General features: G+C 38.4%; 1 protein-coding gene across 3 annotated transcripts in view; it reads left to right on the top strand.

The window, feature by feature from the left end:
* The window catches only part of NBEA (neurobeachin), an 817,568-nt gene that overhangs the window by 660,553 nt on the left and 131,393 nt on the right, over positions 1–25,622 (top strand). For all 3 annotated transcript variants that reach the window (XM_054015304.1, XM_054015305.1, XM_054015303.1), the window contains exons 44-45: positions 10,894–11,009; positions 22,186–22,298. In XM_054015304.1, the coding sequence (XP_053871279.1) occupies positions 10,894–11,009; positions 22,186–22,298 (229 nt within the window). The remainder of the gene's footprint in view (positions 1–10,893; positions 11,010–22,185; positions 22,299–25,622) is intronic.

The following is a 25,622-nucleotide window of genomic DNA, read 5'->3' as shown; positions in this document are numbered from 1 at the left end:
ACGTCTGCACACAGTATTCAAGATGTGGGTGTACCATGGATTTATATAGAGGCAGTATGATATTTTCTGTCTTACTATCTGTCTCTTCCTTAATGATTCCCAACATTCTGTTCGCTTTTTTGACTGCCGCTGTGTATTGAGTGGATGTTTTCAGAGAAATATCCACAATGACTCCAAGATCTCTTTCTTGAGTGGTAACAGCTAATTTAGACCCCATCATATATGTATAGTTGGGATTATGTTTTCTAATGTGCATTACTTTGCATTTATCAACACTGAATTTCATCTGCCATTTTGTTGCCCAGTCACCCCAATTTTGTGAGATCTTTTTGTAGCTCTTCTCAGTCTGCCTGGGACTTAACTATCTTGAGTAGTTTTGTATCACCTGCAACTTTTGCCACCTCACTGTTTACTCCTTTTTCCAGATCATTTATGAATATGTTGAATAGGACTGGTCCGAGTAGAGACCCCTGGGGGACACCATTATTTACCTCTCTCCATTCTGAAAACTGATCATTTATTCCTACCCTTTGTTTCCTATCTTTCAACTAGTTACCGATCCATGAATATTGGGATATATGGCAGCTGGCACCTTTGTAATAAATCACATGAGACTTCACATGCACTGCCTCCAAGGGGGCTCAGTACTGTTTATTCACCAAGCAAACACAAGATCCCTCTCTACTTCTCTATCTTAAGAACGTTCCCATCACAGAAATATGTAGAGCCATGACTTGGACGTCCATTCATACATTTGTTACTCATGCCTCAGCTTCTGATGCCATATTTGGCTCTCCTGTTCTATCTTCAGTACTACACTCAACTCCAAAGCCACATCCCTCCACAGAGTGGAGAACCGATAGGGGCACTACTTAAAGAAGAAGAGAAGGTTACTCACCCTGTCCAGTAATTGTTTCTTCGAGATGTCTCTCTCTATGGGTGCCCCAATACCTGCCTCCTCCCCTCTGCTTTGGAATTCTTTACAATGGGCTCTGCAATAGATAAGGAACTGAGGACAGTTTGTCCATGCAGTTCTTTATAGCCTTGGGACAGGGCATGAGGCTGTGAGCAGCGCATGCCTGGGACGAACAGACCCTGCTACCTAAAATCTGCAATCTGAAGCACCTAGGGAACAAGCATACCTAGAGTGGAGCACCTTTAGGGGGACACATCTCAAAGAACCACAGTTATTGCACAGGGTGAATAACCATCTCTTATGTTTGTTTCTAAACCTGCTGCCTATTAATTTAATTAGGTGATCCCTGGTTCATGTGTTATGTGACAAGTAAATGTTGTGAATATCAGTAAATCATATTAATAATTGTTATAACAATAACTAATAATGATGATTGCATGTGTGGGGGTATTTGTTTTGTTTCAAAATTGTTCATGAAGCATCAATAAAGTTCACATGTTTTCTAAGGACTCAGCATTACTTGTCAATCCTGAGTACTGTGGTCACTCTGCTTCCTCTGGTTTAGAGACCAAGGTCACCCATCTCTGATACAGTCAGTTTCTTTGTGCTCTGAGAGTCTCACATATGATACCAAGATTATAATTTCTTTGTGGCGCAGATGTCTGATACCATTGGGCAGACTGTTGTTGCAGTTTTTATTTTAAGTTGTTTAGACTGTAATGTCACAGCATGGAAGCTTTCTTTTAATTCAGAATTGAAATACTTGATTTAGTAACTTTTAATTTGTAAGAGTGCAAAAATTAAAGTGAATTGATAAGAGATGCTTTATTGTACTTCACTGTTAAAGATGTCCTTGCACCATAAGCTGAAATTGTGTGGGTCATAGTCCATAATATAAAACAATACCTCCAGTTATTAGGGTGAAAATACAAATGATGAAGTCACTTGATGAAGAACAACATCTCTTTCAGCTGGCATGGTGACTCAATTCACTGTCAGCTCAGTGCTGCCACATGTTCTGCATCAGTGACTTAGTGACGGATTTCCAAACCTCAATCAAGCTAGTTGTAGACATTGCTTTTGGTGAAAGGAGAGGTGGAAAAAATCAAATTGGATGTCATCTTAGCATAAAGAGCCTTTTACAGCTTTGATTAAGAGTGAATATTGACTATTCCTCAGTCAGAAAGATCCTGTGACATTTCCAAGCCTTTTCTTCCCAGGTGTTGTCTTTTTGGTGAGATACTTATGGAGATTTTGTATCAGACAGCTTTGGAGATAATTAAGTGGAAAATGAATGGAATAAAAGAGCTTCTACCACACTTATGTAGTAACTTTTTTCCTACAAAGTGTCATAAGGATATTTAGTAAATCTATCTAGAACACGGTATCGCTCTAAAAGTTGGAATATCTTACTGTATATCAGTGGTCTGCCTGCAATCTGCACAATAAGGTATTGATCTGGTGGGAATTTACTATCTTCCAAAAAGCCAGGATAGCAGATCCATATAACCATCTCCACATTTGTGATAGCATTTCCGAAAAGAGGTGTAGTTTGATCAAAGATGAATGGATTTAGCAAAACATACAGCATTAGGTTCTTCCTGTGCTACCTGAAACAAGTAGGTATGGAACCAATTTATTGTGCATAATTTATTTCAGCCCCTGCTGAAATAACTTACACTCTTTGAAATTCCTCAGATATATAGTCAATAGGGAGCTTTCTGGGTACATTTGCTTTCCTACGTGTTTCAGTTGAATCAGATATGGAAAATGTAGCACTCATGGACTTTTTGTAGATTTGTGAGAATCCCTTGGGGACTTTGGGTCAAGTCTAAAATAAATTAGTAGATTGCACTGATCTTTATTTGTAGTAGTAATATTTTATTTATTTATTTTAATTAATATATTTATTTGTGTCTGATAGTACACACAGTGTCTAAGGGTTTGAGCATACACTTTACAAACTAATTATTAATCTATGTATAATTTAATATAAATTACTAATATGTTTAATCAGTTCTTCACATTGTTTCAGAAGGCTGTGTGTGGGAACACACAACAGAATGGAAATCACTTATAAAATAATCTGAGCGCTGTATGCTGCATATTTGTTAGATGTATTGTACATTGGATTCCCTGGATTTTGTAGAGAAATAAGAATATAAAAACTGGCAACAGTTTAGCAGCTGCTGTAGAGAGATGGATGCTAAGGTTTTCAAATAAGTGTGTAGGTAGTTGCACAGACATTTGCATGTCTAATTTGCATTTGTAAGCACCACCATTTTTCGCGAACCACTGGTAATTTATATGCACAAGTCAAGGTAACTGTGCGTTCAAATTAAGCATACAGATGCTCATTCTCTGCTCTGTAAATTGAGTCCACTCTATATGCAGGTATGTAAATATCTCTGTGTGCAAATATATGGCTCACATTTTCAATTACTAATATTTCTGGATGCCCAACTTGACACTTTTAAAGGGGCCTGATATTCAGAAAGTGCTGAGCAACCATCCTCTGAAAATCAGCCACTTTGAAGTGTCTTAAGGTGGGCATCCAAAACTTGTGGCACATCAGATCACTAGTCACTGTTGTAAAATGTACATATCTTTATTCATAGATTGGTCAAACTTTTCAGACCCTCCCACTTTGATTGCATATTGTTTATTTTACTTATAATAAAAGTAACACTTACTATAATATTTTGTTATTTTTCACTAATAAAATGTGATTGGGAAATGTGGATTGGACAAGAATAAGGCATATAGTCGACACTATAAAACAGGGGTTTAACACTATTTGGCAGAAAGGTGGATCTGAAACCTCAGCCACAGAAATTCATAGATTCTAGGACTGGAAGGGACCTCGAGAGGTCATCGAATCTAGTCCCCTGCCCTCATGGCAGGACCAAATACTGTCTAGACCATCCCGAATAGACATTTATCTAACCTACTCTTAAATATCTCCAGAGATAGAGATTCCACCACCTCCCTAGGCAGTTTATTCCAGTGTTTAACCAGGATGACAGTTAGGAACTTTTTCCTAATGTCCAACCTAAACCTCCCTTGCTGCAGTTTAAGCCCACTGCATCTTGTTCTATCCTTAGAGGCTAAGGTGAACAAGTTTTCTCCCTCCTCCTTCTGACACTTTTTAGATACCTGAAAACTGATATCATGTCCCCTCTCAGTCTTCTCTTTTCCAAATTAAACAAACCCAATTCTTTCAGCCTTCATGTTCTCAAGACCTTTAATCATTCTTGTTGCTCTTCTCTGGACCCTCTCCAGTTTCTCCACATCTTTCTTGAAATGCGGTGCCCAGAACTGGACACAATACTCTAGTTGAGGCCTAACCAGAGCAGAGTAGAGTGGAAGAATGACTTCTCGTGTCTTGCTCACAACACACCTGTTAATGCATCCCAGAATCATGTTTGCTTTTTTTGCAACAGCTTCACACTGTTGACTCATATTTAGCTTGTGGTCCACTATAACCCCTAGATCCCTTTCTGCTGTACTCCTTCCTAGACAGTCTCTTCCCATTCTGTATGTGTGAAACTGATTGTTCCTTCCTAAGTGGAGCACTTTGCATTTGTCTTTGTTAAACTTCATCCTGTTTACCTCAGACCATTTTTCCAATTTGTCCAGATCATTTTGAATTATGACCCTGTCCTCCAATGCAGTTGCAATCCCTCCCAGTTTTGTATCATCTGCAAACTTAATAAGCGTACTTTCTATGCCAATATCTAAGTCATTGATAAAGATATTGAACAGAGCCGGTCCCAAAACAGACCCCTGCGGAACCCCACTTGTTATACCTTTCCAGCAGGATTGGGAACCATTAATAACTACTCTCTGAGTATGGTTATCCAGCCAGTTATGCACCCACCTTATAGTAGCCCCATATAAGTTGTATTTGCCTAGTTTATCGATAAGAATATCATGTGAGACCGTATCAAATGCCTTACTAAAGTCTAGGTATACCACATCAACCACTTCTCCCTTATCCACAAGATTCGTTATCCTATCAAAGAAAGCTATCAGATTGGTTTGACATGATTTGTTCTTTACAAATCCATGCTGGCTATTCCCTATCACCTTACCACCTTCCAAGTGTTTGCAGATGATTTCCTTAATTACTTGCTCCATTATCTTCCCTGGCACAGAAGTTAAACTAACTGGTATGTAGTTTCCTGGGTCGTTTTTATTTCCCTTTTTATAGATGGGCACTATATTTGCCCTTTTCCAGTCTTCTGGAATCTCTCCTGTCTCCCATGATTTTCCAAAGTTAATACTAGAGGCTCAGATACCTCCTCTATTAGCTGCTTGAGTATTCTAGGATGCATTTCATCAGGCCCTGGTGACTTGCAGGCATCTAACTTTTCTAAGTGATTTTTAACTTGCTCTTTTTTATTTTATCTTCTAAACCTACCCCCTTCCCATTAGCATTCACTGTGTTAGTCATTCCTTCAGACTTCTCGGTGGAGACCAAAACAAAGAAGTCATTAAGCATCTCTGCCATTTCCAAGTTTCCTGTTACTGTATCTCCCTCCTCACTGAGCAGTGGGCCTACTCTGTTCTTGGTCTTCCTCTTGCTTCTAATGTATTGATAAAAAGTCTTCTTGTTTCCCTTTATTCCCATAGCCAGTTTGAGTTCATTTTGTGCCTTTGCCTTTCTAATCTTGCCCCTGCATTCCTGTGTTGTTTGCCTATATTCATCCTTTGAAATCTGTCCTAGTTTCCATTTTTTATATGACTCCTTTTTATTTTTTAGATCATGCAAGATCTCGTGGTTAAGCCAAGTAGGTCTTTTGCCACATTTCCTATCTTTCCTTCTGTCACGTTATTGATTTGAACTGGGACCATATAGAACATGGTTGCAATCAAAGTCTTGTAGTGGCACCAAATCTTGTATAAAGGGGGTCAAATGAGGTGTCTAAGACAAGGTTATGGTTTGCTGGTTATGATTATGCTGTCTACCTGTGTGTATCAATATTGTAGTTGAAGTTATGAATATTGGCTCTATACTGTCTGTATTTCAAACTTATGCTATGCTTCTGGGAGACATCCCAGACAAGTTGGTGTTAGCTCTGCCTAGCCTGCTTGATGGCCCATTAAGGACCATCAGCTATACAATTGACCCATTGAGAGAAGGCAGATATGCCTTGCAACTCAGCAAAGTATGCAGGGACTGGCCCACATGACTCCAGACTCCATTTTGCTGTAATTTTCCACAGTAAGGACAAAGAGGTGTTCTTACACCTGGAAAAGACTATAAAAGGCTGATGCCTCATCTCCATCTTGTCTTCAATCCTGCTTCTTACCTCTGGAGGGACTTTGCTACAAACGGAAGCTCTACACAAAGGACTGAATGATCCATCCCAGCTGTGGATGTATTCCAGAGACTTGATTTGAACCTGCAGTTTATTCTATCACTGCTACAAGCCCGAACCAAGAACTTTGCCATTACTGTGTGTAATTGATTCCAAATAACCAATTCTAGCTCTCATCTCTGTCTTTTTCCTTTTATGAATAAACCTTTAGATTTTAGATTCTAAAGGATTGGCAACAGCGTGATTTGTGGGTAAGATCTGATTTGTATATTGACCTTGGTCTGGGGCCTGGTCCTTTGGGATCGAGAGAACCTTTTTTTTTCTTTTACTGGGGTATTGGTTTTCATAACCATTCATCCCCACAACGAGTGGCACTGGTGGTGATACTGGGAAACTGGAGTGTCTAAGGGAATTGCTTGTGTGACTTATGGTTAGCCAGTGGGGTGAGACCAAAGTCCTCTTTGTCTGGCTGGTTTGGTTTGCCTTAGAGGTGGAAAAACCCCAGCCTTGGTCTGTAACTGCCCTGCTTTAAGCAATTTATCCTGAATTGGCACTCTCAGTTGGATCCCGCCAGAACCAGCATCATTACACCTACTCAGCGGAATAGCTTGCTTTTGGGCCCTTAATAGTGTCCCTTTGAAAAACTGCCAACTCTCCTCAGTTGTTTTTCCCCTCAGTTTTTGAGTCCCAAACTGGACCCAATAGGGACCTTACCTATCAGCTCTCTGAGCTTACCAAAATCTGCCTTCCTGAAATCCATTGTCTCTATTTTGCTGTACTCCCTTCTACCCTTCCTTAGAATTGTGAACTCTATGATTTCATGATCACTTTCACCCACGCTGACTTCTCCTTTCAAATTCTCAACGAGTTCCTCCCTATTTGTTAAAATCAAGTCTAGAACAGCTTCCCCCCAGTAGCTTTTTCAACCTCCTGAAATAAAAAGTTGTCTGCAGTTCAGTCCAAGAACTTATTGGATGGTCTGTGCCCCGCTGTGTTATTTTCCCAACATATATCTGGATAGTTGAAGTCCCCGATCACCACCAAATCTTGGGCTTTGGATGATTTTGTTAGTTTAAAAAAAGCCTCATCCACCTCTTCCACCTGGTTAGGTGGCCTGTAGTAGACTCCTAGCATGACATCATCCTTGTTTTTTACCCCTTTTAGCCTAACCCAGAGACTCTTAACACTTCCGTCTCCTATGTCCATCTCCACCTCAGTCCAAGTGTGTACATTTTTAATATATAAGGCAACACCTCCTCCCTTTTTTCCCTATCTATCTTTCCTGAGCAAGCTGTACCCATCCACACCAACATTCCAATCGTGTGTTATCCCACCAAGTTTCGGTGATGCCAACAATGTCATAGTTGTATTTATTTATTAGCACTTCCAGTTCTTCCTGCTTATTACCCATACTTCTCACATTTGTATATAGGCATCTAAGATACTGATTTTATCTTGCCTCCCAGTTTTGCCCTGACCCTCCTTTCTCTCTGCCATTATGGCCCACGTTCCTTCCTATTTCCGACCTATCTCCCAGGTCTTCATGTTCCCCACTTACCAGTGGGCTTTGCTCACCTGTCCCCGTTGAACCTAGTTTAAAGTCCTCCTCACTAGGTTAGCCAGTCTGTGTCCAAATAGGATCTTTCCCCTCCTCGAAAGGTGAACGCCATCTCTGCCTAGCAGTCCTTCCTGGAATAGCATCCCGTGGTGGAGGAAGCCAAAGCCCTCCTGGCGACACCATCTTCACAGCCAGGCATTCACCTCCACAATGCACCTGTCTCTGCCCGGGCCCCTACCTTTGACAGGAAGAATCGAAGAGAATACCACCTGCGCTCCAAACTCCTTCACCCATACTCCCAGAGCCCTGTAGTCGCTCTTGATCCGCTCAGTGTCACACCTCGCAGTATCATCTGTGCCCACATGGATGAGTAGCATGGGGTAGTAGTCAGAGGGCTGGATAATCCTCGACAATGCCTCTGTAATGTCTCAGATACGGGCCCTCAGCAGGCAGCATACCTCCCGATATGAAATGTCAGGGCGACAGATGCGTGTCTCCGTCCCCCTCAGAAGAGAGTCTCCGACCACCACTACCCTACGTTTCTATTCGCAGTAGTGGCAGCAGACCTCCCAGCCTTAGGGGTACGAGGCTTCTCCTCCTCTACTGTAGGGGGTGATTCCTTCTCTCCTGTATCAAGAAGAGCATAACGGTTACCTATTACCACGGTGGGAGGGTTCGGGGCAGGGGTGGTGCACTGCCCGCTGCCAGAAGTAACCAGCTGCCAGTGTCCACCATGAGCCATCTCCTCTTCCACCAGTGGTGTGTCAGCAGTCCTGTGTACTGGGACAGCTACCTCAGCTGTCTCCACATGGACACTATCCAGGAATTGCTCGTGGATCCGGATGCTCCTCAACTTAATAGAATAAATAATAGATGTTCTGCTGACTTGGCAGCACTGAATTTTTTGAGTTTTTTGCCTTTTGTTCCTTTAAAAGGGCAGCATACACATAAGCCTGAATACACGTTAGCTAAATTAACATCTTTAGGCCTGACTGGTTCCTTTGGCACCATTATGGACTATTATTTCAGCCGTCTACGGACTGAGAAATCTCTGAGCAGGACTCTTTACAGTAGCAGAGATATTAGTGTTTGAGTCAAGAATCCATATACTAAACTGTGTCCAAAAGGGCCTAGATGTCACAAATTGTAATATAAAAGTCCCTAAGTATAAACTTATACAAACACCCAGAAAGCCAGGGGCCAATATAGCTAAGGTTGAGGTCAGTACCATAAAATGGTTTATCATAAATGTGATCCTACTGTATTTCTAAAAGGTATATTTTGTCAAGTAGCAATATCTTCATTTTAGAGATCTGTAAATACATAATTATATTCTTCACTTGTAAAATATATGTACACAATATTTCCATATGCCTAGTTATTAATATGGGCCTTAGAACTGTAATATCTGAGCATTTCCAAAGTATTTAAGAATAGAAATAACATTCTCATTCTTCCTTTCTAGCTTGTAGGAGACATAGCTTGCTTAGTTTATAGGATTTATTTGTTTCTGTGTGAAAGAGTGTGTATATCTGCGTATGTAAAGAACTTATTCAAGACAAATTAAGTCAAAGAAAGGAGTATTGAGTTAAATTTGAAAGTGGTGACGTACACAAACACTCTTTTGTAGGAGTAAGTTCCAGAGACTTGGTCAAGCTGCTGTGAAAGTTCTGTTTCCTGCACTCTCAAATCTCCCCCTTTTAGTCAACAATTTTTATTTTTCTGTTGAAATGTAGCTGTTGTGGACGTTCATGCTCATGGAGCTTATGGAGCGCAAAGCGATCTCTTAGACAGCTAGCATTATTCCTATGGAGGCACAGAGATTTCAGACTTGACTATTAATGGTGGCAACCTGTATGTGTTGCTAAGCTGATGGGCTGCTATGTTTTATACCATTTAGAGTATGTGTCTCCACTAGGAGCTGGGGTGTGATTCCCAGCTTGAGGAGACATATGTGCACTAGCTCTCATCGAGCTAGTGCCCTAAAAATAGTGTAGCTGCAGTAGCACATGCAGCAGCAGGAGGGAGTAGCAGCTCTGAGTACAAACCTGTCCAGACCCCGTGAGTCTGTTCTTGGATGGCTAGCTAGCCCAAGCTGCTGCCTTTGCTACCATGGCTACACTACAATTTTTGGCAATGAGTGCTAGCATATTTCTCCTGGCGGTGGGAACCACACCAGAGTTCTGACTATAGACATATAGAGCTTTATGAGGTGTAGCTTCATTACTAGATAGGAATCTCAGTAATAAAGTCTGGAAGTCATAAATGTGGGGGTTATTATGGCTGTGTATTGGAGCTAAAATGTATACTTTGGTAACTCTGTTTGGGACAGTGACTGTGTCTAACTCTGTCTGTACAATGTGTTGTACAATAGGGCTCTGAATCTGAATTGGGCTGTGGATGCTACCACAGCATAAAAGTTTATTAATAATAATAATAATAAGAATAAATAATAACAATAAATTAATAAATGCTTGCCCTGAATTAAATTCTCAGGCTTTGCAAGCAAACCACCACTCTTAATTTTGAATTCGGTTAACTCCAACAGCTAAAAGGAATAATTCCTGCCTTCTTCCACAGCCCCCTCTTTTCTTTCCTCATCAAATCCTGCCCCCATTACAGTAAATATAAGATAAAGTCTCTGGTGTTCTTGGAGCTTGTTGGGGTTGAAAGCAGGGATAGGCAGGCTGCAGGGAGGGGATTCACTATCTTCATTGGTGTGTAAATATCCTCCATCTGTGGTTCTGGAATATATTGCACTCCAAGCCATCTTTCATTCACCTTAATGTATTTATCCTCAAAATAACCCCGTGATATATGGCAATAGTATTATCCTATTTTAAAACTGGAAAACCAAGGCTCAGAGGGTTTAGCATTTTTAGCAATGCTATAGCACTGCTAAAATAAAATATATAGAGATTTTTATATAATAAATATTCATTGTTCAAATAAGAGTGGTAGTGTTTTGTTGACTTCATTAAACAAAATAAAAAGGCTTTGAGACACTGTCAAGTAAATCCTACCAATAAGTTTGCTCTGTATTTTAACATTTAACGAGTCTCTTAAAATAAACATTCTTTACATTTAATTCCCAGGAGAATATCTCTGGCCACTCCCAGACAGCTTTATAAGTCCTCCAACATGACTCAGCGCTGGCAGCGACGGGAGATTTCTAACTTTGAATACTTGATGTTCCTCAATACTATAGCAGGTAAGGTTCTAACTCTTTAATCCCTCATAATATGTTTATGTTTGTCAAAATCTTGAGTACCGTGACTTGATAGAATATATTTATCCCTCTGGAATTCAGCTGCAGTTTTATGATAGATTCTGAAACACTCACATTAAATTTTATCAGAAAATGCACAACCTATCACTGAGGGTTTAGATTCATTTATTGTTGTGAAGGTTGTTCCTTGCTCTGCTTCTGCCATTTCCTCTGCTGACAGCTTTGTCTGAAGCTTTATTAGAGTCAACAAACCATTGCCAGAGAGTGTCTGGAAATAATAATGGGAAAATGTAATTTCGCTACTTCGTCATTCTCAGCAACAGCAACTAGACAGCAGAATAACAACAGTATTCCGCCTAGTACGGTTGTCACCTGGATTGTGGTATGATTAGTTTACAGCATCTTTTCTCTTTTAGTTCTTTGTACTGAATTATAATATCAGATTAGGTATTTAAAATGAGAAATAACTTCCATAGATATCCATTCTTTATTAGTAAAATAAGAGTTTTTCTGGCATTTGTCACTAATTAAACAGTAATTGTGGCAATCCCACTTCCATCTTCCTGTTTTCTATACATTGGTAACAAGAGTGATTTGAAATGTAAAAAAGATGCAGCTTTCTGAATGATATACAAAAAATGTACCGAACATTGGTGGTTGTTATTTCTCCAGCAGCATATCATATAAATTGCTCATGAATCTCACCATACGGAAACTTTCTCATGTATCCCACACCAATGAGCTCTAATTGGGAATAAAATTAACTCCACCGAGCATATCAACGTCACTTTGTACTCCAGTGTTGCAGTTGACACACCACTTGACTTAGTTTTCATTTTCATGCTTGAGATGGTCCTCCCTAATATGTTCCTCAGGCCAATCTCCCTGGACATTCAATAACAGATTTAAAAGTAGCCATTCTTCAACAAAAAAAACCCTTCAAAAACAGACTTCAAAGAGAAACTGCAGAGCTACAATTTATTTGCAAACTTAACACCATCAATTTGGGCTTGAATAGGGACTGGGAGTGGTTGGCTCACTACAAAAGCAATTTTCCCTCTCTTGGTATTGACACCTCCTCATCAATTATTGGGAGTGGACCACATCCACCCCTGAATTGGCCTTCAACATTGGTTCTCCACTTGTAAGGTAACTCCTTTCTCTCCATGTGACAATATATATTTATGCCTGTATCTGTAATTTTCACTCCATGCATCTGAAGAAGTGGATTTTTACCCACAAAAGCTTATGCCCAAATAAATCTGTTAGTCTTTAAGGTGCCACCGGACTCCTCATTTTTTTTTTTTGTGGATACAGACTAACATGGCTACCCCTCTGATACTTGCTTCCTAGGCAGTCATTTCCCATTTTGTATGTGTCCAACTGACTGTTCCTTCCTAAATGGAGTACTTTGCATTTGTCCTTATTGAATTTCATCCTATTTACTTCAGCCCATTTTTCCAGTTTGTCCAGATCATTTTGAATTTTAATCTTATCCTCCAAAGCACTTGAAACCCCTCCAAGCTTGGTATCGTCTGCAGACTTTATAAGTGTACTCTCCATGCCATTATCTAAATTATTGATGAAAATATTGAACAGAACCAGACCCAGAACTGATCCCTGCGGGACCCCACTCGTTATGTCCTTCCAGCATGACTGTGAACCACTGATAACTACTCTCTGGGAACGGTTTTCCAACCGGTTTTGCACCCACCTTATAGTAGCTCCATCTAGGTTGCATTTCCCTAGTTTGTTTATGAGAAGGTCATGCGAGATGGAATCAAAAGCTTTATTAAAGTCAAGATATACCATGTCTACCGCTTCCCCCCCATACACAAGGCTTGTTACCCTGTCAAAGAATGATAGGGGACACACTCCAAAGCTCCTTTTTAAAGCATATTCTTGATAAATCACTGTACATTATTAATCAGTTTTGAAATTCCCACTCATTTATGCTTACAGATATCACCAACACATCTAGACTTGGATGACATGATTATGTCTGAAGTGGTATAGAAATCACAGTGATACTTATACTGACAGTTGTCTTCCTCAGTAGACAAGGTCCAAACTTCAACGACCTTTTTAAAGTATCCCAAGGGTTTCCAGTAAAGTTGTTATTTAACCTGTAGTTAAAGACTACCTCAGCTAGACAGGGTTTTTTTATTAGTCATTTGGGTGGGGACTTAAGGAAGGTTTCTCTGTAATTGGTTTCACATCATTCAACTCCCTTGTAACAGTGTGGCCCTACATTTACACTCTAGATACCCAGCTGCTACTGAATGCAAGATTTGAAGAAATACTGGTTTGTTTTTCTTATTTTTGCTTGTCTGTGTGCTTCTGTTGTCTTCTTCTTTCCTTTTTTTGAACACAGAATTGATCGCTACTTTGATGGTGTCTTTTTGTGATGTGACACACCTGTACTCACCCAGCTGTGAACTCATCAGATTTCTGAAAGCTTGCAAATTCTGTCTGCCTCAGGCTATGTCTACACTACACAGCTTTTAGTGACATGGCTGTGTCTCTTCAACCATGCCACTAAAAGTCATGCAGTGTAGGCGCTGTTTGTCGGCTCTCCTGTAGACAAAAAATGTCCACCCCCAACTAGTGGAATCTGCGTTGTCAGCAGAAGAGCGCTCCTGACGACAATGCACTGTTCACACTGGTGCTTGTTGAAAGACAAAAGTTTTGCTGCAGAGTGGGGGGGGGAAGGGTTAACACCTCTGAAAGACAAAAGTTTTTTCGTTCAATTTCCAGTGTTGACATAGCCTCACAATCTCACTGTGCAGTAGATGCAGTGCTTCTTGTCTAACCAAATGTTTCCCACATTTTGATGATTAATATCCAACTTTAATTAAGCCTTTCTGTAACAGACATTCAAACTAAAATTTAGATAAGGGATGTTTCATCCGCATGTAATATTGCCTAACCTGTGTAAAGATCTAGGTCTTCAGAAGAAGATAAGCTATGTTTCCTGATCCTTTTGGTCAATCTTAGATTGACTAATGTATTTCTTAACTCTCTCACCCTTGCTGATGACGTCTTGATGCCACACATGTTAACACAATTTGTATTTTTCACGTGGGGAGCCAATGTGCTGATTAGTAAAGGATTCAAAGAAGACCATAATGCATGTTATGTTAAATGAGTTCCCTTCATTAGCTCCTGTGCACACTACCCAGAGTAGGATGTGAATAGGGTGTTAAGCAATTAATGTTTGAGGAGCTTTCCCGTTTCATGCAGAACATTAATTAAAGCTGCTCCTTCTCTGAAACCTGTCTGCATTGGTTGGAACTACTGCCAGAGTCTTTCTTAATGATCTACAAATTCTCTAATCACTTTTCCAAGTTGAGTAATGTTAGCCTTTGTGCTGTGCTGGAAATGTGATACCACCATATCGTCTCCTAGCCCCCTCCCCCCCACAAAGGTACCTAAGAAAATGCCAGATCCCTCCTACAGGGCTGGGAGCAAATACTAGTGTTTTCTTTGTTGAAAATGGCTCATTCCAGCCTTCATACACTGTAGTCCTATCACCTCTTATAGTCCTATAACTCTTGCGACATGATAAATCTTCTTAATCTCTTCTATAACAGCTGTCAAATGGTGCAACATTATTATGAAATAGGCGCGGCCTTCCATGCAAAATACATATGAAAAACCACAAATGCATCTGCATCATTGTGAAATCATATTTATCTTGCTTTCTTACATTTTGAAAGTTCATTTAGTAAGTAGCAAAACTGTTAATTTACAGAATACATTTCAGTTCCAAAAGCGGTTATATTCTCTGCCTTCTCTTCTGCTGCTCATAGAATGTTCTCAATGTTATGTCTTGAAAGAGAGAATAAAATTTATCTTTGACAGACTAATCAACTGCTCAGTTCAAAAAGAAACTATAGACTTAAAAACATATAGGAATGCACTTGCCTACAAAACATTTTCCCTACATTGAAAACAGTAGAGATGATAACTGTCCAAATGCACAAGGTTCAAGCAAAAGGGATATACAATGCTGGCAGGAGAGCACCTTCAACAAGCTCTGTGAGTCAGTCAATTAAAACAAAATGTGGTGTGTGCAATTTCATAGGCAACTTTGGAACATTTAATATAATTATAAAATCTTGTGGTAAAGATGATGTCTTGGTAAATAGAGACATTGCATATTTTATTTGCTTTCTCTCTGAAAGTGTGATTTCTAACACTCTCTTTTACTTTTAGATATATAGTCCTTCACAGTGGAAACAAATATGAAATATTTGTTTTAAAGGTGTAAGCTTTTTTACCCAGAATGTTCATGCAGACAGTGATGGGCTAGTTTTAGACCATTAGCTGTTTGTGTAAATGGCACCATCCTGTTTAATATCCTCATCTTTAACCACTGAGAGATATACCCCCCATTAATTCTTTTTTTCTGTCACTGTGCATCTGCTAACTGACTTGTTCTTTTCATCTGAGTCACACGTTAGCCACTTAAGTGGCATGGATGTTTGCCAAATTGTATCCTGGTAAATAGTTCAAGGCTCTTTTGGTTATATTTCGTCTTCTCACAAACAATAGATTTCAACTAGCAAGTATTTTTGTTACTTCTTTTGTCCACTCTTTTGTAGCTTATCCTTCTTCCTGCCATTATACCAATTTTGGCATCTAGCACCTTATGAAACCATAAGAAATCATCCACATGTTCTCATATTATCCTTCATTGCCATCATTCAAACACAGTAGCCTTGGGAACTGCTGGATACATTCACCAGTGGGATTTCTGACACAAACCCATTTCCTTTCTCTTGACATCTGTGACTCTGCCTTTTACATAAGATCTCCTTTGCCCACTTGTAATACTGTTAGCTTTGGATAATTGGTTGCTGTCTCTGCAACAGAATCACTGAACCAAACACCAAAATCTACAACTTGATCCTCAACTCTCTCCCTGATGAAACAATATGCCTGTCTTCACATTCTCAGTTCCTAGCTATTGCATAATTTCCTTATCAATCCTTCATATACTGATTACTTTTTGTTGAAACGCCTTCATTGTGCCACTTTATTTCTTATCTGTAAGTCTGCCTATCGCCTCCTCTGAAACACTGTCCACTTTCATCTTTAACTCTGCTTCTCTTACAATCTTTACTCAGACCTTAATCACTGTCTGTGTCAACTATTGTAGTTCTCTCTTCCTAAATCACTGTTCTCTAAGCCTAAGTGGTCCAGAGCACTCGCATTCAAGGACACGTGATTTCCATAACTTTCTCTGGCTTCCTGTCCCTCTGGAAATTCAATTCAAAATTGCCCTCTTCATTTTCTAAAATCTCCAACATCTTGTTTCAACCTGTCTTTGTAACCTCCAAGCCGCATATTTTCTTGACGTTTTATTCATTTTTAAGGTCTTCACCTCTTCCCTGCCCTCTCTTCTGACTTGAGCATATTTCATCATGCTTACAGCTCTGGGGTTTTTTTTGTTTTTTTTTAAGGGAGTTTGGATTTTTTTCTCCAAAGGTAAACACTGCACTCTGCTATTTATCAATCAGTCTCAGTTTTATACGTGCCCCTGGTTTTTGTCCTAGTTTTGTAGACATAAGTCTTCCTGGTCAAACTCCCTCCAACCCCTTCTCAAGGATTCCTTAGTTTTGAAGGAGTAGTAACTATGCTAATTGACTTGGTGTTCTTTCTCCAGATTCACAGGAAAAAAGGCCTTATGATATATTAACAGAATGTGTGTAAACTGAACACTCTAGATGATACACACACACAAAAAAGTCTTTTCTTACTATTCTTACTTGGTAAGAATATAGGTGGGAGAACCTTTCAAATAATCAGAAAACAGTAAGATACAAGAATCAGAATTGGGGAGAGAGTGTTATAACTACAAATCTGTGCTGTGGTCTCTCTGTGGTGCCCAGGCTTTAACGTATTAAATTTGAAATCTAATTCCCAGACTTTTAACTGATTTCTGCTTTTTTTAAGGTATGTAAATTACCGTACATTTAAAAAAAAATCTCTGTATGCCTTGTCTTCTAACAAATATGGGGAGTACTTATGTACAGAGTTCCTTTTAAATGATTTCCTGTAAAGACTGGGGATTATTCTTTTTTGAAGGTTTGTGGGGGAAAATGGTACATCCAGGTAATGAATGTAGACCAACTTCTACCCCCTTCCTCTTCTTTTCTCCTGTTTAGCATTTTCCACTTTTTTATCCTGTGATGTACAAGCCCTCACTGGTTAATTATGTATATATTTAGCTACTGCATGTGTTGGGCTTATTATTGTCATCTAATTAGATGTAACTCGAACTGCTTGCTTCTAGAAAAATCATTAAAAATTCTTTCCTAATGACCTAGAGATGACAAAATGTCTGTAAAGTGTGAAGAAGCAGACAAGCACAGGAACATCGCTCTTAAAGAGTGTTAATCCAGATGCTGCAATCATCTAATTAAACAATATTTTGCTGTCATTAACATTTTCACCACGGAATTGCAGTTATAATTTCTTTGTCAGCTGTCTCTAAATCACTTTACCTTCAAAACTAAAGTGCCATATAAAAACATTAAATTGGATGGTTTAATTAAAAAGTTTTTTTTAATAAAGAAACATATCCAGTATTTCTGAGATCTCATTTACTGTACCTCAGTTTTATTGTTCAAGTAGATTAGTGTCATAGGCTTGCAATATTTAATATTCAGTCTTTAACATTAATCTCTAAAAGCTTAGCTGGTGAAAAATCTGCAACTGCTGAAAAGGTACAATGTCTACCAAAAGCTGTACAGGTTTATGTTTTATAATTATTCAACAAAACAGTGGCAATTCTTATGTACAAACACCAAACAAGTGGTATTATGATGAAATATTGTCTGCTCTTTATAGTCAGTAAATGATAATAGCAGGATCAAAATCAATCAGGAGACTGTTCCTTGTGGAGTTGAGTGATATTTATGCATGTTTAGAATTATAGATATATAATCCCATAATATCACTAAATCACTGTTGTCCATCCAGATATCCATAAATACAGTACCCTATAACATCTTGTACATACTATGTCTACAGTCACAATGTATATTAACATTCATTTATCCAATTTATTTTATATGTTAATAGTATAAAATTGTTGAATGAATATTGAATAACCTTTTATAAATAACAACATTTATATCAGCCATGGTTAGTGTTTATATAGTATTTTATATATTCAACTACTTTACAAATATTAACTAATTAATACAACACACCAGAGAGAGGGTGAGACAGAAATATTATCCTCCCTGTTTTACAGATCAGAAACAAACAAAAAAAGATTAAGTGGCTTGCCCAAAACCACACGGCAAGTCATAACCCAGGTCTCCTGATTTACGATTCTTTTCTTAATCCACTAGGCCATACTACCTCTCAGTGAATATGTATAAATAAATGTTAGAATAAATTATATGAGTGATTTTATGTATTCAATAGTTAAATTATTTTATTTTAAATATTTTATCATTTATTGTAGTCTTGCTCCTTGAGTTGCTTTATGATATGCATTATTATACTCCTCTTCATTTATGAAAGAACAACCCGTACAGTAGTATTGAAGTACAGAGAGTTCAGAGGAAAGCAGGGAGAAAAATTCCTGTGATGGCCCAACATCAGGCTCAAACTGCTAACTATTTCATGCAAGTAGTCCCATTGGCTTCAATCAAGATTATGATATGGGAATACAACATCAGCACATTTATTTTAAAATAATAAAATTCTTTGCAGTTCTACAGCACCTTTCTTTTAAAACTATAACTTGTTTCCAAAAAGAACTGGATAAGTTCATGGAGGATAGGTCCATCAATGGCAACCCCATTCTGTCAGTGCCCCTCGCTTCTGTTTACTTTGCCAAAAGCTAGGAGTGGACAATAGGAGATGGATCTCTCAATGATTGCCAGTTCTTTTCATTCCCTCCGAAGCACCTGGCACCAGCCACTGTTGGAAGATAGGATACTGGGCTAGATGGACTATTGGTCTGACCCGGTATGGCCACTCTTATGTTCCTATGTTCTCATTTGAGGATCTCCAAGAGCTTTACAAATATTAATTAATTAAACCCTTTTAGGGAGGAGAAATTAATATCCCGTTTTACAAATGTGGAAAATGAGGGCACAGTAAAGTCAAGCAACTATATACCAAGGTGTTGCTTCAAAACTTTGGCAAAGGCAGGGAGGAAAAACTAAGACTATTCATACTCACTCCTGTGCTTTAGCCACTGAGCACCTTTCCCCTCTCTCCTTTATGCTGATAATTCCTGTATGCTCCTTGAATCATATGTTTGATAAATGTTCATCTGCTCTAGGAGTCTTATCAGAGCATATATTCACTGATGCAGTAATTGTTGAGATTATGTGAGAACTATATTTGTATTTATTTCCTCTTTATTTGTACATTGCACATATATAGGCATTAGATCAATTTTCCTTTCCAATTTCTATTTGTAGCTAAATTAATTTTATATTTTCTGATATAACACTGATTTATTAAAAGTACAAAATAACACAAAAACTGTTAATACCTACTTTTATTGGTATCAGTGAGACTGTATGTAAAAATAGAGACATACTTGTTGTTCATCAACATTCATTGAAAATATAGGGTGTTTGTGGAGCAATGAAAGTTTTATATTTCACTAAAGCAGACATGATTTTTCTGTAGAACTGCCCAGAACAAGGAAGCCTGTGTTTCCCTGTGCCGGGTTTTGTATCCCAGGAATCTGTCCAGAATCTGGAAGGAAGCAGTTAGTGAGACAGGGCTGTAAATCTGCAGCAGGACTGGGGATTGTTAACGTAGGTTATTTCAGTCTGTTAATTTAATACATACATACACACACGTGTATTTATTACATGATTTTTTTTAAAGAATCATGTTGCATATTATGTGATTCTCAGTAAGTCAATATGGGAGCTGGTGCAGGATTAAGAGACTTGTTTTTTTTAATGTTTCATATAATTGAGGGTTTTCTTACTACTACTAGCTACTAGTTGACATGGATATAAGGTTCTTTCATATTTATCATCTTCTAGTTGGCAATTCATTCAGAATTTCCAATTGATTGATTTTAACTGCAAATTATTGTTATAAATTGGATCTACAAATTGCTTTTGCTAATTTGAACTGCTTACTTGTGGTAATGGGGATTTGTTTCTTAGATTTGGGGGAGATGCTTTGGGGCTAGAGTAAAGTTCAGTCTTTTTGAGGAGATTTTTAATCTTGACAATAGTTAGGAAGTAACATTAAAACAAATTCCACCCACCCATCTCAACAGATGGGAAACTTGATAGGGCCGGTGGTGACTGAGACAGCTCCAGATGATGGGAGGAGGAGAATACATACTGGGGAGATGCAGGGGTATTCCCTCTTCCTCCTGAGTCTCTAGCTAATCATTGACCAGCTGTGGGAGAAAGGGAGCAGATTGGCCCCTCTCCTTTCGTTAGTTTAAACCCTAATCCTGGCCATGTGGAGTCTCCCTTTGCTCTGTTTCAGCAACCGTTCTCCCTCAGCATCCTGGAGGCGCAGTTAAGTTAAATAGGAATAAAGATTTAGTAATTTGTGGTAGCAGCGTTAGTTCGTCGCAACTTGTGGTCAGTTTCCAGTGTGGTTTAAATGATTCCCAAAAGTAAAAGACCTAGGATTTTTCTGTTGGGCCTTGTGCTCATGGATTATGGGGAAACCTTGATCTTCACAAGATGAGGTCCCCCTTTAATACCCTCTGTTCCACTCGTGAGATTGGGGGTGAGGGTGGTAGGTCTCAGATGAGCGAGTTGAGTCCTGGGATAGGCAGACGAGAAGCTATCCTGAATTATGGATTATATGATAGGAGCCCTGTAACCTCCACACTGGAACCATTTAAAGTGCCTGAGAGTATGTGTGACAGGAAGGATAGGGCTCCTCCCCTACATTAATTTTAATAAAGTTGTGGGCTGCTGCTTAAAATCCATTCCTGTGTCTGTTCTCATTTGCCACCGTGCCCAGATCAACATTATTGTAATAGAAGTTTGGTTGATATCTTAGGTTATAACACACTCATGCACACCTATACATACCCTCCTCCTTCCCTCCCTCCTTCCATTCAATGCTTTAGATTAAACTACAGCGTATGGTATTGACATTACTTTGTGTATGTAGTCCAGATAGTTCTCCACAATGTTCTTCTATGATTTTAAGTCCAACGTGTAGAGGTTAATATATAATTTATTAAGGCTCAAATCACGAGCCTAATACCCAGCCTGAGTAGATGGGCTGGATGCTGGACATATACTGGGGGCAAGGAGTGGAGCGCAGTTGTCCCTGAATTGAGAAGCAAGCACAGAGCTGCTTTGCAGAAGCTACTTAAGCCTGCAGGCTGCAGGAGCCTCCATGGGGCTTAGATACACACCTAGTGGTGGGAAGATAAGAGAATCTGCATAGTAGCAGATCCTCCTAGTTCCTTGCGGATCTCCTACTCCCTTTGCACTACTATGTTAAAAAACTCATTAGAACAGGGCTTCATGCTGGGCAGGCAGTGTGCCAGACTTACCTCCAGTCCCATTCCTACCATTGCAATGGAATTTCACCTGTTTCTCTGGAAAGGCACCCTCCACCATCGTGGGAGATGGAGTGCAATTAACCCTTAGAATAAACCAGTATTATGAGAGATGGGCCCACACCTCAAAACCTGAGATTCAAACTCCCAAACTTTGGAAGAGACTAGATCCAGTTCTGAACTTTACAGTTTGGACCCCTTTCTTTTATTTGTTACTTACCATCTGTATCACACTCCTCACAACGGATACACTTATGTGAAAACAAAAATGATTTTTCCAACTTTAAATTTCAACAGATGTTTAAGAATGTTGTTTAGTGTCACTAATGGAGGCTATCAAATAGGATTAAGTGGCATGTGGTTGTTGTTTTTTTGCCAACTCTGAACATTCATCTCTTCTTCTAACACATAACCTATGTGGCTGCTGTCTTCTCAATTTTAATTCACATACATGCAACTGGGAGCATGTTTTTCCCTTCAGGTGATAACTGTATTAATATAATAGCAGATAATTGGGAACATAAGATACAACAAATATAAAGATAATTTACTACTGGATTGTTTATCAGTAGCATAAATAGGCAATATTTCATAACTTTTACAAGATTGTTTTTTCTTCATCAGGACGAACATACAATGATCTAAACCAATACCCTGTATTTCCGTGGGTGTTAACGAACTACGAATCAGAGGAGTTGGACCTGACCTTACCAGGCAACTTCAGAGATCTTTCAAAGGTAATTTTCAACCATTTATGTTAAAGAAATCTAGCCAAACTTCTTAATGAAATAGAATATTTTAAATTTTTGTTACTAAATAGGTGGAATTAATAAGTTTGGCCGGAAAAGATAATTATTTTATGAAGGCATATGGGAGGAGGGATAGTTCAGTGGTTTGAGCATTGGCCTGCTAAACCCAGGGTTGTGAGTTCAATCCTTGAGGGGGCCACTTAGGGATCTGGGGCAAAAATCTGTCTGGGGATTGGTCCTACTTTGAGCAGGGGGTTGGACTAGATGACCTCCTGAGGTCCCTTCCAACCCTGATATTCTATGAATCTATAAGTTATTTTGATATTTTTTCTTATGGAAGGTTGGTATTGTTTTGTTATATCAAATAAGTGTTAAATGGGAACTTATTTTTAAGGTGTCTGATGTATTTTATGAGCGCAGTGGCAAAACTAGTTTGAGACATATTAAACCTCTGTAAATATAAAAAGGAAGGTTTCCATAGCTCCTGAAATCATTAGTTTTCAGCCCTATGGACTTGTGTAAAAATTCAAATATAGATTTAGGAAAGCAAGCATAAAGTCCCAACATGCCCTGTTAAAGACAACATTTGGCACTTGTGTCAGAACCATTTTTGCGCTTGTGTTATTTTAGGTTCAGGTTTATAAAGATAGATTTCCTTACTTCACATGCCATTACACGGCACGTTAAAAGAGTAAATGACAAAATAATTTCATAAGTAGAAGGTGATTTCTATGGCACATAATTTGTCCTTTTAGGATGTCACCTACATAAGACTTTTCTGTTTTAGATTGAATCTTTATATTATGATGTTTTTATGTCCTTTATTGATTGGCTACAGGAGGGTAGCTGTGTGTATGCCTAGATATCAAGATCTCATCCAAATAGTTGTAAACAAAAGATATTTTATTAGCAATTTTACAAAATGAGAGAAAGATAAATAGAAATAAACATATCTTGACACATGTAGTTAACTTTTAAATATTTATTTCATTTCCATGAATCTCTGAATTTCCTTGATCCAGAGGGGTTTGGAAGCATAAATGCTAGAAGGACTTTCCTTGCAGTACCCCTAGAAGCCAGAAGTACTGTAATCTTGCTGGGAAGCCTGCTCTCATGACACGTCTAGACTAATTTTGTACTTGGCATGTATGGATAGTACTTGGATAGATAAAGCAGCTGGAGGGACTGATTCAATGGTAAACCTGCATATAATCCCATTTTTTCTTAAAAAACATAAATACCTAAATTAAATTTAAAAAAGGCCAGATCTAAACAAACTGGTTGAGGTCTAGCCTCAGGTTATGCAGGGCACTCTGCTCTTTCACAATATTATTTAAAATTTTCCAAAGAAATTCTTTGCAAGTATATAATGAGATTGTAATTTATATCAAGAGTGAAAACAAAATCTACAATAGTAGGATATCAGCATTGATAGTACCAGTATGTCAAGTCATTCCCAAGAAAGTGAAAATAGTTTTTCACTTTTCAATATTGTTTATGATAATGATAAAACATATGAATAAGAGTCTTCATCTTTCAAAATCTCTCAGATTTCGTTTTTAATATTTGCAGCAGCATGCAGCAGTTTGCATAGTACAATGCACTGAGATTACTCCAGAGTATGGTTTCATGAGATTTTTTAAAACAATTTAGGTCTGATTGAGTCCATATTTGGATGGGATCCCATCAAGGAACATAGGTGTTACAGGGAGTAGCTTACTGATTTAGTAGGTTCATTTTTCTTTCTGAGTCAGTAGTGACTTGTTAGTGAATTAGCATTTTTTTATGGTATTAGGAAGTGCTGTGTTGTTCTTTTAGAGGAGATTCAAAAGCAAGTCCCTGACTACTTGTGTTCATATTAAAGAATCTTTTCCCACTTTTCACAATAATACTTTACCCCAGAATCCTATACTGCCCAATTTGGATAATTATATCCTGTTAATCTAAAATTACCCTATAGTTCAAACTGGAAAAGTTCAGAGTGCTCAGCAGTTCCTCTGTTGAAATTCATTGTATATAGTGTTGCTGAAGCCAAATAGCTGCTGCATTGCAACCAAGATGTGGGGTGTAATCAGTGGTGGAAAAGCCATCCCTATATGTAATCTGCAAACCACTTGGGGTTCTTATGGATAAAAGGAAAATAATTATAAGATTTCATTAACACATTATTCTGGTGGCGCCTAGTAGCAACTAAATAGGTTGCATTTCAAAATGGTCTTAAAATGGAGCATAGATTTTTATTTTTCTGTGAAGGTAGTTGACTAGCCAATGTGAAATTTCACACATGGTTAGTTTTTGTGTCTTTTGAATGTTCTGTGTAGTTTTTGTCTCGTTACTCTTCAAACATTTTCAGTAGGAAGTCTTTGTCATTGGACTGTGGCTGAAATTTTTTCTTGGCAATCCTACTTTCATTGTCTGTCTCCACAAAATTTGGTAGAGAGGTGGATCCTGAGTAGGTCTAGTGCAATGGATAAGGTTTAAAAAAAATTGAGTTGCTAATTTTTAGTCATTATTCACATTACAGCTGAAAGGTTATGTGCTATGCACACAGGTCAGATTGATGGGGAGCTGGGCACATGTTAAATCTTCTCCATCAGGAGCTATCCCTTTCTGTCAGATTTTAATCTACAACGAAGAAGTGTTCCTGCACTGCTGCTGGCACATTAGGACTTCCTGCATAGCCACTGATGGATAAAATCTTCTCTGGTAGCGGCTGCACTTCTACCTTCTCACAGGTCTGCCCTCAACCCTGTTGCCTAAGTCCCCATCCTTTTAAAAAAAAAGTATAGGAAATTAATACCCTAAAATTTTCTTCCACAAGCAGTTACGGTTGCTACATACCTAACATACCTGTCACAAACCCACAAAAGCAAGGAAATAAAAATTCAGCTACCTTACATTTCCATATCTTTGTTGCTTTGAGTCAGGTATGTTATATAATATTAATGTTTTATATTTTGTGGAAAATAATGTTTATATGGGTAATTTGCTCACCATATAAGTGACAAGTATAAATAGTATTATAGTAAGTCATGTTTGTTTTTACATTTATTTAGTACCATAGTTATATATTTACATTTCCATAAAACAAAATAATTTTGAGCTTACATTATATGTCAGTGTTTCCATTCTGTATTGTTCAGGTTGCTGTATTGCATCTATCATTATAGTATCTTCGTACGTTTAAAGAACTGCTTGTCCAGTCACAAACAATCAGATTTAAATACTAGTTTAAAAATAGGCACATTCTCTTTGTTCATAGTATTTTGTCAAATTTTCTATCCCTTGTTTTTTTTCCCTTAGATGCTTAAT

This window comes from Malaclemys terrapin, chromosome 1, assembly GCF_027887155.1.
Source record: "Malaclemys terrapin pileata isolate rMalTer1 chromosome 1, rMalTer1.hap1, whole genome shotgun sequence".
Classification (NCBI taxonomy): Eukaryota; Metazoa; Chordata; order Testudines; family Emydidae; genus Malaclemys; species Malaclemys terrapin.
The sequence above is the reverse complement of the archived record's forward strand: the minus strand, read 5'-3'. Positions and strand labels throughout refer to the sequence as shown.